The following is a 16,565-nucleotide window of genomic DNA, read 5'->3' on the forward strand; positions in this document are numbered from 1 at the left end:
TGGAAGATGACCTTGAGCAAAAGAGAGGGTGAAGAGAACAGAGAGAGGGAGTGAAAGAGCGGAAGAACAGGATTTTAGGACCCGTGGGCTGATGCCGTCAGGTCCAGTTGCATAATCCGAGTCGAGGGTTGACAGAAACTTTTCCACCTTGTCAGGAGGAAAGGACACAGAGTCCAGGAGCAGCTGGGTATGACTGGGTATGGGGGTACAGAGAGGGATGGGTTTGGGACACAAGATTTAGAGGCAAACACAGAGTTGAGGCATTCAGCTTTTTCACACGCGGAGTCAGCCGTGTGGCCATTTGAGGTGAGGGAGGGGATGGAGGGGGAACAAACACCAGAAACAGATTTGACCAGACGCCACCAGGATTTGGAAGAGGGAGACAGATAAGAGAGTTCGGTCCTGAGAACGGAGAGATATTGTTTCCTGGCTCTCCTGAGGGTGGACACACACTTGTTTAGGGCTTTGTGAAAGGAAATGAGATTTCCATCCATTGGATTTGCTTTCCAGGAGACGAAAGCAAGTTGTTTCTGGGCAATAGCCTCACCACAAGATTCCGTGTACCATGGACGGGAGGAAGGGTATGACAACAGAAGACGAGATGGGATAAATCTGTGCATGAGAGAGAGCAGTTTGCTTTGGAAGAATTCCCAGGAAGAATTTATGTCAGAGGCAGTGGAGATGGGAGACCAGTCCAGATGATTGATGGCTGCTTGAAGACCGTGCCAGTTGGCCTGAGTGAAATGCCAGACTCGTCGACGCTGAGGAGGCTCTCTGAGAATGGTCAGAGAGATGTCCACTTTAACAAGTACATGATCAGAAGAGCCGATTGGAGCAGAAGAAGAGCAGCAGACATTTTCAGGGAAGTTAGTCATAACCAAGTCCAGAAGAGAAGATGCTCCGTTGACTGAAATCCGGGTCAGGAATTTGACAGATTGTGTCAGTCCCAGTGTGTCACAGAAGTCCTTTGCTGAAGAGCCATGGCTGGTGAGAGAGGTACCCACACCCAGCCAACTGGCATGGTGGCAGTTGAAATCACCACATATGAGGAAGAGAGAGTTGGGATGGGTAGATAGAAGTTGGTCCATATTCTCAGACAGCGAGATGTAGATGGAGTCATCATTGTTTGGTGGACGGTACAACACACATATGAACAAAAGGTGGGAGCGAAGGGGAAGCCGTAGCCAAAGGTATTCCTGGGGGTGAGGTGGAGAGAGGGCAGTGCAGGGCGAGTGAGGAAGAGAGTTTTTTAATAAAGATAGCAACCCCACCTCCAGGACGAGGCTCAGGTCTATCATACCGGAGGAGGGAGTAACCTGGGAGAGATACCAAGGAATCAGAGATATCATGAAGGAGGAAAGTTTCTGTTAAGCAGATCACGTCTGGTTTGTCAGAAGCAACCTGTATGGAGAGATCAGACAAGTTTGAGCGAAGGCCCCGGATGTTTGAGGTCCATACTGTTAAGGAAGAGGAAGGGGGAGCATCGGATACAGAACAGGGGGGGGGGGGAGCGGTAGGGTAAGATGTGGAAGAGGAGGAAGAGGCAGGGAGAGCTGTTGAAGGTGTGTCAGAGATTACAGAATAGCTTGGAGAAAGGGAAGAATGGGGCAGACAAAAGGTTTGATGGTGATTGGGAGAGGCGCAGTGAGGTGTTATTTGATGAGGGGTAAGAGCGAGGCAGAAGGTTGAGGGAGATGAAGGTGAAAGTTGGAAGGGGGAAGAAGTGGGGAGGACGCTTTGAGGAGGAGGGGTGAGAGGGGAGTCTAGGAGGGGAGGGGTGTGGCGGGAGATTTGAGAGGAATGGGTGATTGGGAAGATTTGGAGGGGAGGGGCAAGGGGGAAGATTTGAAAGAGATGGGTGATGGGGATGATTTGGAGGGGAGGGGCAAGGGGGTAGATTTAGAGGGGAGGGGTGATGGGAAATGGGATTTTGGGGTGATGGGATTTTGAAAATCTCCCAATTATCAGCAAAGTCATGGAATCCATCATTGCTTCGGATATCAAATTTTTCCTCTTCTCAAATGGCCTGAACTCTGATCATAAATTTGGTTTCAGACAAGGTCACTCTACTCTGGACATGCTGCTTCTGCTGTCTCAACAATGGATGGAGGTCCTCAATGGCAAACAGGAAATTAGAGCTTTCTCCCTTGACATATCACGTGCCTTCGATACGGTATGGCACCCCGCTCTGCTCACCAAACTCTCCTCCTATGCCTATGGTATCCATGCAAAGCTCCACGCTTGGCTTGCGTACTTCCTCTCTAGTCGTAGTCAACGTGTGGCCCTGAATGGGTTTCTCTCATCTCCTCTTCCTGTTCAAGCTGGAGTTCCCCAAAGCAGTGATCTGGGCCCTGTGCTTTTTCTGGTGTTTATCAATGATCTCTCTGACTCTCTTGAAAATCCTCTCTATCTCTTTTCTGATGACTCCACTCTCTGTCGCTCCATTCCTCATCCCTCAGATCGGCAATCTGCAGGCTCCTCACTCTCTGCAGACATGGACAAAATCACAGACTCGTCAAACAAGTGGAACATGTCTTTCAATCCTGACAAATCTCACACTCTTACTATGTCTCTCCGAAAAGACTGACTGGAGAACCCTCGCATCCACTTTCTGAATAATCCTCTCCGAGAAGTTCTGTCACTCAAGCTATTGGGTCTCAGTATCTGCCCTGATCTTTTCTGGGAAAACCACATTTCAAATCTGGCCTCCAAATCCAGTCGCCGACTGGGCATCCTCCGTCGTGTAAAGTCCTTCCTTGGCACACCTGAGCTCCTCACCACATACAAGGCTTTCATCCACAGCTCAATGGAATACTGTTCTCCCCTCTGGGCCGGTGCGCCTGCCTCACACCTAGCTCGGCTTCACGCTGTAGAAACCAAAGCTTTCAAAATCATTGGAATCTCCCGCGATGAAGCCAACTCCGAGGGCCTTTCACTTACTCACCACAGGCAGGTTTGTGGTCTTTCTGTCTTCTACCGACTCCTCTCCGGCCTTGCTCCCCCAGCTCTCTCTGGGCTCTGTCCCCCAAATATTCCTACAGGTCGCACAAGATCTGCCTGCAACCCTCTTATGGTTAAACTGCCAAAATCAAGACTCTCTGCTCACCTTCACTCCTTCATTCCTCTTTTCTCCCGCCTCTGGAACAAACTCCCTCACTCTCTTCAATCTCACTCCTCCCTCCAGGTCTTTAAAAGAGCTGTTCACCACCATCTCTTATCTTCCCCCATTCAAAACCTTGATCTTTTCTACCCCCGCTAATTTCACCCCAGATTCACGTTTTTGAAATAGCAACTTCCTTCCTGGAAATCCTTGCAGTGTCCTTGTGTTTTATACTTCTCTCCCCTCTCCCCCTCCCATGCCTCCTCCCCCCCAAGCCCTCCAACAGATCTCCCAATGTCCCTGCTCACAAATGTTGTGTTTGTGCTTCCCCTTCTCTCCCCATCTTGTCTACTGCTGCCTTTATTAACGCACAGGTTGTAAACCTGTGCGTTATAGCGTTTGCCTGGGAATTTCGGGCGCTCAAAAGTGAAGCTAGTTTCTGTCACCCATTTCTGTCGCTCATTTCTGTCGCTCATTTCTGTCGCTCAGATGTGTAAACATGACGTCATCAAATCTATATTTATAGGATAGGTTATAGGAGATATATATGTTATAGGATAGGAATATAGGACCCAAATGACCCAGAGGACCCAAATGACCCAGAGGACCCAAATGACCCAGAGGACCCAAATGACCCAGAGGACCCAAATGACCCAGAGGACCCAAATGACCCAAATGACCCAAATGACCCAGAGGACCCAAATGACCCAGAGGACCCAAATGACCCAGAGGACCCAAATGACCCAGAGGACCCAAATGACCCAAATGACCCAGAGGACCCAAATGACCCAGAGGACCCAGAGGACCCAAATGACCCAGAGGACCCAAATGACCCAAATGACCCAGAGGACCCAAATGACCCAGAGGACCCAAATGACCCAGAGGACCCAAATGACCCAGAGGACCCAAATGACCCAGAGGACCCAGAGGACCCAAATGACCCAGAGGACCCAGAGGACCCAAATGACCCAAATGACCCAAATGACCCAGAGGACCCAGAGGACCCAGAGGACCCAGAGGACCCAAAGGACCCAGAGGACCCAGAGGACCCAAATGACCCAAATGACCCAGAGGACCCAAATGACCCAGAGGACCCAAATGACCCAGAGGACCCAAATGACCCAGAGGACCCAAATGACCCAGAGGACCCAAATGACCCAAATGACCCAGAGGACCCAGAGGACCCAAATGACCCAGAGGACCCAAATGACCCAGAGGACCCAAATGACCCAGAGGACCCAAATGACCCAGAGGACCCAAATGACCCAGAGGACCCAAATGACCCAGAGGACCCAAATGACCCAGAGGACCCAAATGACCCAGAGGACCCAAATGACCCAGAGGACCCAAATGACCCAGAGGACCCAAATGACCCAGAGGACCCAAATGACCCAGAGGACCCAAATGACCCAGAGGACCCAAATGACCCAGAGGACCCAAATGACCCAGAGGACCCAAATGACCCAGAGGACCCAAATGACCCAGAGGACCCAAATGACCCAGAGGACCCAAATGACCCAGAGGACCCAAATGACCCAGAGGACCCAAATGACCCAGAGGACCCAAATGACCCAGAGGACCCAAATGACCCAGAGGACCCAAATGACCCAGAGGACCCAGAGGACCCAAATGACCCAGAGGACCCAAATGACCCAAATGACCCAAATGACCCAGAGGACCCAAATGACCCAGAGGACCCAAATTCTATGTATGTTTCTATGATGATGTATGTTTTGGTGAAAGTACATAATGTGAATACTAGTAGCAATTTTACAAAAACCATGGCATAATTTCAAATCTTGACCCGAGATGATAATTATGCTACATCATAATTTCCATGTGCCAACCTGGGCGGAATCCAAGTGGATTCACTTGTTATATTTTGTGTCTTTTTGATTTTTTGTGTGATAAATGTTAGCTCTTTCACGAGCCTCGATCCTGTATACAAAAAAAATAAAAAAAATAAAAAGCTGCTTTGCAATCCTCAATATTGCTCTCTGACCCTCTTCCGAATCCAAGCGTTCTCCGAACATTTTTCCACATGCATCCTGCCGCTTCTGCCACTCCTTGAACTTCTTCCTCTTCTCGTCAATCCTCTTTCCAACTTCATCATCCCAACACCATGTTTCCGAGTGCCTCAGTGGTCCTTTTGTCCATCCACATACCTCACCAATGGCTCCCAACAGACTATCTTTCATTGACATCCAACCACTTTCAAGCTCAACCACATCAACCTCTACCATACTCAACCTCTCTTTTAATGCCTTCCTCACCGACGCGTCTTTCAACCTCCACACCTTCATTCTCGGTTGGTACTTCACCTGTCGAACTCTCCTCGCACCTTTTACCCTCATGTCGCAGACAAGCTAGTGGTGCTGTGAAACAGCCTCCTCCCCCGGGATCACCTTTGTGTCCCGGAGGTGCCCGCACTGGATATATAGGCAATTTTACGATGTTTCATGCCGGTACTTTTGACGCTATCTATCTATAATTCCAGTAATCTCTGTGTGTGTGTCTGTGTGTTTGTTTGTCTGTGACCGCTGTTTCTCGACAACCACGGGTCCGATATACTTGAAACTTGCCAGGTATATTGCTGGGGACCTGAGGATGTGCCTTTTCAAGGTTTCATATTAATCGGAGAAGTAGTTACCGAGCTATGGCGATTTATTTACCAACCGTTCGCTTTGGCTTTGCGAATGGACCAAACCATTTCATGTAAATAGAGGGGGGGGGGGGGGTTCTACCGTACTCGCAAGCCGTTCGCTTTGGCTTTGCGAATGGACCAAACCATTTCATGTAAATAGAGGGGGGGGGGGGTTCTGTGGTCGTTACTGCCACGTGGTTTCAAAGTTTTTTTTTGTTGTTGTTGTTTGCACGCATGTTTTTTTGCACCCACGTATGGGCACGCCCTAGTATTTTAAACTCCGATAATGTAGCAAGCAAGAAATCATGCTTTTTGTTCTTCACGTTTGTAGGTCTTGACGTGAGATAGACCTTTCTTCTGATAGCTTTAATTTTTTAGATAAGTTTCGGCTTGAAAAAATGTTCACTTACAAAGCCAAAGAAGTGCTACAACTGCTAATCTGAAGATCGTTACCTCAGTAAGAAACTGAAAAGCCAGTTTTGGAAAAGCATGTATTATCTGCATGCTGAGTTTCAAAGAGCCTTGTCCGTCGTCTGCGTTCAGTTTGATTAAATGGACGTCTGTCAGCTATCAAATCACAACCAAAAAACATGTTGCAAAGTGAATATTGAGCAATACAAAACTTGAGACTGAAAATAGAAGATAAGAATTCACAACTATACGAAACTCAATCTATGTGATCATGAGCAATTTCTCTAGCAGTTAGTGGGATAAAATTTAGTTAACAATCCGATAGTTCAAAACTTTGTGTGGGTTGCATCAGCCTTAATTTACTCTCCATATTTCAGACTTTACCCGCCTAGCCTCTTAAGCATATTTATTCGTTTCTTCATCAATCATGCATGCGGAATGTACTCAGACCCCTTGAGAAATCTTAACCATCAAAAATAACACAAGTACAAACCTTTTCCCCACGGAGCCATGCGCATTTTCGAACAAATTCTATCTGATCGTGGTGGAATTGCGAAGTTGTAGTTGAAGATTGCGAAGTTGTAGTTGGAGATTGCGAAGTTGTAGATGTAGTTTGCGAAGTTGTAGTTGGAGATTGCGAAGTTGTAGTTGTAGATTGCGAAGTTGTAGTTGTAGATTGCGAAGTTGTGGAGTTGCGAACATTGTAGAATCCCCCATCGGAAGCAAATTCACATGGAGCGACATTGAAATCTGTCTGGAATGCGTTTGCAGCTGATGCAGCTTTTTTGATTTTTGATCCGGTCGGACATGAAATGAGCGATTCATCTTGTAGAGCAAGCGCACGTTGACCATCTGCAGTTTTGGCAATTGCACGCGCACGTGAAGACATTTCAGCTTGCATGGCAGGCAAGACAGTGGTGCCCAAATCTTGCTTTGCATCTGAAGAATCGTCAGCAATAGTTGATGTAACAACAGTTCTTTTTCGGATTTTGAGGCTAGAAACCTCATCGGGAGGTGGGGCTGAAACTTGTCGAGGATATCTTTTGACGAGACCGACACATATTTGGCAGGAGTCACCGTTGCAGTTTGTAAGTGGCGCTCGTGAAGCTGATTCAGTTCTCTGCTTTGCTGCAGAGAGCAGCGTCTGAAGATGAGGGGTTAAGTTGAAGAGCTTTGAACCACTTGAACTCGAAGTGGCCCCCTGAACTGCATTGCGCACACTCGCTTGACATGCCAAACATAATGACAAAGGCTCTGAAATTAACAACGGATTGTATTCAGGGAAGAGTTGTTGAAGTAGGGAAAGAATAGGCTTGTTCTTTGGGAGATACATTTCTCTGTATTGTTTGAACGATTTGGTCCACATTAATTTAGGCATTTGTCTGAAGCAAACCACACATCGTCGAATTCGATTCTTTTGATGATCTGAAGATGTATTGTAATAATCATCGGGAAGCGGCATCATCGCATTTCTGGGACCAGGGTTTTGTTCCACGCCTCCACACACAGTCAGGTCATCACCACATCTTCCACCACTTCTGTGCGTGTTGGCAGGGGATTCTGCTTTCATCTGAGGGATAAGCAGCAGCACAACAAACACTTAAGCCTTGTAGAATTAGAAGCTGTCAACAAAGTTCAAGCTTAAAGCTCAGCAGTGACTGAAACGCATACACTGTGCTCTCAAGTGGTAATCTACATTGAAAACATAAACACAATTCCTAAAAAACATTTTGATCCTTCATGAGTATTTCATGCAAAATTTTCTACTTGCGTTTTGGAGTAAAGACCTACTAAGGGTAAGGAAAACTATGTCCAATTTATCAACGCAATCAAATGGAAGCACCAAAACAGCTGTCATAAGTTCCGACACACGAAAGTCTAAATACCCAGTGTGTGCCCCCCATCTCGCCGACACAACATCAGGTAGTCAACGATTGTCATCGACCCACCTGACGTGTATGTAACAAGCTTATTATCCTCTTTCTGGAACTGAGTATTACAAATCAACAAATCAGCTCCATCAGCAAACTCCAAAATCCTTTCACTTTCTCCATTCCTCACACCATATCTGTAACCCCCATGAACTCCCTGAAAACCGTCCATACTCCTTCCCACATGTCCATTTAGGTCTCCTCCTACCACAACAACTTCCTCATCTTTCACGTTTTCCATCAGTTTCTCTATCGCACACCAGAACTTGTCCTTCTCTTCATCGCTCCGACCAACCTGCGGAGCATATCCCGAGATGACGTTCACCAAGAGCTTTCCAATCATCATTTTCACCATCATCAACCTTTCACTCACTCTCGTCACACTCACCACACTGTCTACAAACTCCTCAGAAAACAGGAAACCAACACCATGCACGCCTTCTGGGCACCCTTGCCACACAAACTTGTATTTCTGTCCCTGCCTACCCTTCACCATTCTCAATACCACGTCCCTTCCATCTCGTCTACTGCACACAACATATGTCCACTCTTCTTCTGACCAATACTTCGACCACTTCTCCTGATCTCCCTGTCATTGTCCCGACATTCCATGTCCCAAACCTCATAAACGGATCTCCACGTCGGGCATCAGACGTTTCGTCATCATAAATGGAGTGATTTCCACCCTTGCTTCGATCGGGTTCCCCACCTTGAGTTTTGACAGACAAACAAATGGACAGAGGTGAAAACATAACCTCCAGCCACCTTTGGTGGCGCAGGTAAAAATGGAGGCTCCCTCCTCTGAGACCTAATGGCACATTGTCAAGTCTGTCTCTAGAGTATGCTCCCCATCCATCCTTTCCCTCACTTAAAATTGAACCATAGCCGACTCCACTCGTGAGAATGCCGATTGTCTCAATTATGTGTTGCTTTCAAATGTTGGTGTCCCTAACTCACTCTCTCTATACCCACCCCTCCCAGCCATACCCATCTGCCCCTGGATTGTGTCTTTTGCACCTGAAAAAGTCGACAAGTTTCTGTCAACCCTCGACTTTGACTCTGCAACTAGACCAAAAGGCATCAGCTCACGTGTCTGAAAAAAAATAATTGCTCTGCTGCTCTTGCATTTCCTCTCTCTGCCCTTTTCACCTTGTCATTTACCCTCGGCAATCTTCCATCTGCTTGGAAATCGGCCAACATCACAGCATTGTATCAAAAAGGTGCAAGAACGGATTGCCTTAACGACCGACCAATTAGCTTGCTTCCAATCACCAGCAAGGTCATGGAATCCATCATTTCAGTTGACATAAAATCATTCCTTTTCTCCGACGCCTTCATCCCAGATCATCAATTCGGATTCAGACCTGGTCACTCTACTCTGGACATGCTGCTTGTACTCTCCCAACAATGGATGGAGGCCCTCAATGTCAGATATGAGATCAGGACCATCTCTCTGGACATATCTCGAGCTTTCCATACAGTCTGACATCCTGCCTTGCTCCCGAAACGGTCTACCTATGGAATCCAAGGCCAACTCCAATCTTGGATTACTGACTTCCTCCACTCTCGTAGCCAATGAGTGGCTCTCAACGGAACCCTTTCTTCTCCTCTCCCTGTTGCTGGAGTAACGCAAGGCAGTGTTCAAGGCCCCATCCTATTCTGAGTCTTCAATTATCTCACTGGCTCTCTGGAAAATCATCTTTGTCTCTTTGCTGATGACTCCTCTCTGCTGTGACATCCCTTATCCCTCTGAAAGACAGGCAGCAGCTTCTTCCCTCTCTTCAGACCTTCACAAAATCACAAACTGGTCAAACACTTGGAATGTTTAACCCTGAGAAATCCCATACACTCACTCTCTCTCCGAAAGGACTGTAGCGCACACCCTTCCATCTGCTTTCTCAATGACCCTATTGAAGAGATTCTGTCACCGAAACTGTTGGGTCTCACTCTCAGCCATGATCTCTATTGGGTGAGCCACATTTCGAAGTTGGCTTACAAAGTCAGTCGTCGACTGGGCATCCATCTTCTGTCATGCAAAGTCCTTCCTTGGCACAAATTAGCTCCTAACCACCGACACAGCTTTCATGCACAGCTTGATGGAGTACTGCTCTCTCCTCTGGGTCTCTCCTCTTCCACCTCATTTCTGGTCGTGTAACCTCTGCCCTCTCTATGTTCCACGATCCCCACTCTCAGGTATTTATCTGCAGGAGGCAAACGGTCCACCGGCAACCCCCTCCGAGTGAAACTGCCAAAATCCCCAACCAAGTCCTGGTACAAAATCCCAAACGACTGCTCTCTCCACTCATTTGTTCCTCTTTTCCCCCTGTCTGTAGAACCAACATCCACACTCTCATCAATCTCATTCTTCCCTCCATGTCTTCAAGACAGCTGTTCAACACCATCTCAGATCGTCACCAAATACAAAACAATTTGATATTTTCTACACTCACTAAACCACGTCCCACCCCTCCCAAAATTTTGCTTTTTTTTCACACCCTTGCGTTCTCCCCTTCCCCTCGTCATTACCTGCATCCCTTGTTTGTCCGTCTCCATCTATTTTCTGCCGCTGCCCTGCTGTTGGCATTTCCCCTTCCTCCTTTTCTCATTTCTTCTCTATTTTGTTATGTTGCATCCTGATCTGTCATGTGTTCTAGCTCTTCCATGAGCCTCGACTATGTCTTACCAAAAAAAAAATTTTAATTCGAAAGATGGCGGTGGAGTGGAGGAAAAGGTGAAGAAGAATGCACACATCAATCTTACTATAATTCACCAAATGTCTGTCTGTCTGTTCCCAGGTACCGCAAAAACTGTTGAACCGATCGCAACGAAATTTTGGGTGGGTAATCCTGGGACCCCCTGGAGTAAAATAGACCATATTGTTTTTCCAATTTTTTCCCCAATTTCCAATTTTCCAATTTTCCAGTTTTTCCAAACACAATGGAATAATATTTACCGGAATGAACAGTGATTTTTTTTTTGTTGTTTTTTTTTTTTTTTTTTGTATACTGAATCGAGGCTCGTGAAAGAGCTAACATTTACTTCACAAACAAATCAACCAGACAAACAAAATATATAAAAAGCGGGAGCGGAAAACAAGATGGGGAGAGAAGGTGAAGCACACAAACACAACATTTGAGAGCAGGGAGATGTGTGGAAGTGAGAGGGCTTGGGGGGAGGAGGCATGGGAAGGGGGGGGGGGGGGTGGAGGGAGAAGTATAAAACACAAGGACACCAATGACTTCCAGGACAGAAGTTGGTATTTCAAAAAAGTGGAATTTGGGTGAAATTAGCGGGGGTAGAAAAAAACAAGGTTTTGGATGGGGGAAGATAAGAGATGGTGGTGAACAGCTGTTTTAAAGACCTGGAGGGTGGAGTGGGATTGAAGAGAGTGAGGGAGTTTGTTCCAGAGGCGGGAGAAAAGAGGAATGAAGGAGTGAAGGTGAGCAGAGAGTCTTGATTTTGGCAGTTTGACCATAAGAGGGTTGCAGGCAGATCTTGTGCGACCTGTAGGAATATTTGCGGGACAGAGCCCAGAGAGAGCTGGGGGGGCAAGGCCAGAGAGGAGTCGGTAGAAGATGGAAAGACCACCAACCTGCCTGCGGTGAGTGAGTGAGAGGCCCTTGGAGTTAGCTTCATCGCAGGAGATTCCAATGATTCTGAATGCTTTGGTTTCAACAGCGTGAAGACGAGCTAGGTGCGAGGCAGGAGCACCAGCCCAGAGGGGAGAGCAGTATTCCATTGAGCTGCGGATGAAAGCCTTGTATGTGGTGAGGAGCTCAGGTGTGCCAAGGAAGGACTTCACACGACGGAGGATGCCCAGTCGGCGACTGGCTTTGGAGGCCAGATTTGAAATGTGGTTTTCCCAGGAAAGATCATGGCAGATAGTGAGACCCAAAAGCTTGAGTGACAGAACTTCTTGGAGAGGATTATTCAGAAAGTGGATGGGAGGGTTGTCCAGTCGGTCTTTTCGGAGAGACATCGTAAGAGTGTGAGATTTGTCAGGATTGAAAGACATGTTCCACTTGTTTGCCCAGTCTGTGATTTTGTCCAGGTCTGCAGAGAGTGAGGAGGCAGCAGACTGCCGATCTGAGGGATGAAGAATGGAGCGACAGAGAGTAGAGTCATCAGCAAAGAGATACAGAGGATTTTCAAGAGAGTCAGAGAGATCATTGATGAAGACCAGAAAAAGGACAGGGCCTAGAACACTGCCTTGTGGAACTCCAGCCTGAACAGGAAGAGGAGATGAGAGAAACCCATTCAGGGCCACACGTTGACTACGACTAGAGAGGAAGTCCACCAGCCATGTGTGGAGATTTCCATGGATACCAAAAGAGGAGAGTTTGGTGAGCAGAGCGGGGTGCCAGACCGTATCGAAGGCATGTGATATGTCAAGGGAGACTGCTCTAATTTCCTGTTTGGCATTGAGGACCTCCATCCATTGTTGAGAAAGCAGAGGCAGCATGTCCAGAGTAGAGTGTCCAGGTCTGAAACCAAATTGATGATCAGAGATCAAGCCATTGGAGAAGAGGAAAGATTTCATATCTGAAGCAATGATGGATTCCATGACTTTGCTGATAATTGGGAGAAGGCTGATTGGTCTGTAGTTGCTGGGATCTGTTTTTGCACCTTGTTTGTGCAAAGCGGTGATGTTGGCAGATTTCCAAGCAGATGGAAGATGACCTTGAGCAAAAGAGAGGGTGAAGAGAACAGAGAGCGGGAGTGAAAGAGCGGAAGAGCAGGATTTTAGGACCCGTGGGCTGATGCCGTCAGGTCCAGTTGCAGAATCCGAGTCGAGGGTTGCCAGAAACTTTTCCACCTTGTCAGGAGGAAAGGACACAGAGTCCAGGAGCAGCTGGGTACGACTGGGTATGGTGGGTACAGAGAGGGATGGGTTTGGGACACAAGATTCAGAGGCAAACACGGAGTTGAGGCATTCAGCTTTTTCACGTGCGGAGTCAGCCGTGTGGCCATTTGAGGTGAGGGAAGGGATGGAGGGGGAACAAACACCAGAAACAGATTTGACCAGACGCCACCAGGATTTGGAAGAGGGAGACAGATAAGAGAGTTCGGTCCTGAGAACGGAGAGATATTGTTTCCTGGCTCTCCTGAGGGTGGACACACACTTGTTTCGGGCTTTGTGAAAGGAAATGAGATATTCCTTCTGTTGGATTTGCTTTCCAGGAGACGAAAGCAAGTTGTTTCTGGGCAATAGCCTCACCACAAGATTCCGTGTACCATGGACGGGAGGAAGGGTATGACAACAGAAGACGAGATGGGATAAATCTGTGCATGAGAGAGAGCAGTTTGCTTTGGAAGAATTCCCAGGAAGAATTTATGTCAGAGGCAGTAGAGATGGGAGACCAGTCCAGATGATTGATGGCTGCTTGAAGACCGTGCCAGTTGGCCTTAGTGAAATGCCAGACTCGTCGACGCTGAGGAGGCTCTCTGAGAATGGTCAGAGAGATGTCCACTTTAACAAGCACATGATCAGAAGAGCCGATTGGAGCAGAAGAAGAGCAGCAGACATTTTCAGGGAAGTTAGTCATAACCAAGTCCAGAAGAGAAGATGCTCCGTTGACTGAAATCCGGGTCGGGAAATTGACAGTTTGTGTCAGTCCCAGTGAGTCACAGAAGTCCTTTGCTGAAGAGCCATGGCTGGTGAGAGAGGTACCCAGCCAACTGGCATGGTGACAGTTGAAATCACCACATATGAGGAAGAGAGAGTTGGGATGGGTAGATAGAAGTTGGTCCATATTCTCAGACAGCGAGATGTAGATGGAGTCATCACTGTTTGGTGGACGGTACAACACACATATGAACAAAAGGTTGGAGCGAAGGGGAAGCCGTAGCCAAAGGTATTCCTGGGGGTGAGGTGGAGAGAGGGCAGTGCAGGGCGAGTGAGGAAGTTTTTTTATAAAGATAGCAACCCCACCTCCAGGACGAGGCTCAGGTCTATCATACCGGAGGAGGGAGTAACCTGGGAGAGATACCAAGGAATCAGAGACATCATGAAGGAGGAAAGTTTCTGTTAAGCAGATCACGTCTGGTTTGTCAGAAGCAACCTGTATGGAGAGATCAGACATGTTTGAGCGAAGGCCCCGGATGTTTGAGGTCCATACTGTTAAGGAAGAGGAAGTGGGAGCATCGGATACAGAACAGGGGGGGGGGGGGGGGGAGCGGTAGGGTAAGATGTGGAAGAGGAGGAAGAAGTAGGGAGTGATGATGTGATGTGGCTTTTATTGAAATTCTACAAATACTGTTTAGATTTTGATGATTTGCGTGTGATATGATTTAACGGATGTTTATATAAATCGTTTAAAATTAAAAAAAGCCTTAAATCTCTGATATTTTGCCTTTTCATTTGGGCCTCCCAATTGAAGCCCCGCCCCTAGGGCGGGTACCGTTGCTCGTTTATGAAATGCGAGTAAAAAACACCCTGCCTGACGAGTCTTGGAGGGTTTTCGATGAATACTTTGAAGTAAAGATGAGCCTCCATAAGGGGTTTGCAGGAGAGACATCGGTGTCCTCCCAACTTCCATTTCTAAACCTGTGCCATTGGGGGATAAAAACATTTCCATGGTTTAAAATCAAAGGTTTTTCGAATTGCATTTATTCTGTCATTCAAACAGTGAATAAAATACAGAAATCTTGCATGTACGTCTTCCTGTTCTGGTGTTTAAAGGTGAAGAATAAAGCAATACTTGGCGATGGTATGGCATGTAAAAAGCATGTAAACTACCCCCGTTAATTCACCCCAGACCCACTTTTTTCGAAATACCGACTTATTTCCTGGAAGTCCTAGCAGTGTCCATGTGTTTTTTTTACCTCTCCCACACCCCCTACCCTTCCCATGCCTCCTCTCCCTCCCACAGATCTCCCGATGTCCCTGCTCTCCATTTTCTTATCCCGCTCCCTTTATCATGTTTTATGTTTTATGCTTCAGTTTGACTTTTTGTGATCAATGTCGGCTCTTACACGAGCCTCGATCTTGTATACAACAACAACAGCAAAAAGCCAATAGTGTCGTTGCAGGCCCACCACCACCAAGCTAATTCACAGGTACTGTCCTGCCCACACCTACTGGTCTTCCATTGCCCTCCACGTAGGTATACTGCGTATGCGGATGTCTTCTGATACCTCAGGGAGATGGATGCCCCTGCCTTGCATAACCCCAGGTTACCTGTGGGCAAGGTGTAGTACCTGTCAGCCCCCCTTACCAGGGTAACGGTCCGCAGCCATGCGGTTTACATGGCAGATGGCTCTGCACAACTGGTGGATGAGAGTCAAGTCAACTCCAACAGCACGAGCGGAAGAGGGTGAATTCTGCAACGAGAGACGGAGAGGAGTGGCGACCCCCCTCCCCCCTCCCCCACACCTCCCCACCCCCGTTCCGCACCGTCTATACCACACACCTACCCGTGTGTACCAGCCATAGAAAGGCAATGGCATCATTGCCCGAGGAGACTCGACATCATCATCAGGTATGCAGCTCTGGTATTAATTATGTTCTCCATATTCCCATATTAAAGGTTTCGTGAAGATTTGATGACAAAAGCTCGAATGGTAAAAACGGTATCGCCTGGACAGACAAACACACTACATCATTGGCTACCATTATCATTATCAAGTGTTGTACTTGTCGAATTATGACATCATAATGAAGGCAGCGATGACATCATCATCAACATATCTTATTCCCCATGGGGAGTGCTGTACAATAAGCCATGTTTAAAACTTTTTCCATTGAGCGGTTTCGGAGATATAGAGAGGCAACGTTTTGCCAAGATGGCGTTCGTACTAAGTGACCTATGACGTCGTACTTCTGAATAAAAAACAAATTATACAGGTGGAGGCACTCCTATAGTGGAATTTTCATGTCAATCGGACCAACGGTTGCTGAGAAAATGAAATTTGAAAATGCAGACACGCACGTACACACGCGATCGCTTAACCCTGCTTTTCGCTTTGCGAGCGCAGCGCAAATAACCCACAGTGTGAAAATACGTCAATCAGCAACAAAGAAGCCACCAGACTTACCTGTCACAGCCGTTGCAACCCCGTCAACACTGCTCATTTCCAGACATTTCTCTCCACTTGCAAGGCAAATTCGAGTCTTGCTCTGCTCCTGAGATCCCTCATCATTCAGACAGGCGGGCAGCAGTCTCTTCCGTCTCTTCATACCTTGAGAGAAATCACAAACTTGTCAAAAACTTTGAAAATGTCATTTTAATTCTGACAAATCTCACACTCTGTCTCCCTCTCTCTGAAAGGACCACCTGGCAAACCCTCCCATCTACTTTCTTAACAATCCCCTTGAGGAAGTTCAGTCCCTCAAGCTTTTGGGTCTCACTATCTGCCATGATCTTTCCTGGGATAACCACATTTCCAAGTTGGCCTCCAAAGCCAGCCTCCGACTGGGCATCCTCCGTCGTACAAAGTCCTTCTTTGGCACACCTGAACTCTTATCCACCAACAAGGC

General features: G+C 47.3%; 1 protein-coding gene across 1 annotated transcript in view; it reads right to left on the bottom strand.

Annotated features, from left to right (window-relative positions):
- The window catches only part of LOC137436150 (uncharacterized), a 216,288-nt gene extending 200,023 nt beyond the window's left edge, over positions 1-16,265 (bottom strand). The window contains exon 1 of the mRNA XM_078786314.1: positions 16,124-16,265. Within this exon, the coding sequence (XP_078642440.1) occupies positions 16,124-16,265 (142 nt within the window). The remainder of the gene's footprint in view (positions 1-16,123) is intronic.
- Between the last annotated feature and the right edge of the window lie 300 nt (positions 16,266-16,565).

The sequence above is a fragment of the Myxine glutinosa genome, chromosome 11, assembly GCF_964187855.1.
Source record: "Myxine glutinosa chromosome 11, kmMyxGlut1.1, whole genome shotgun sequence".
Classification (NCBI taxonomy): Eukaryota; Metazoa; Chordata; class Myxini; order Myxiniformes; family Myxinidae; genus Myxine; species Myxine glutinosa.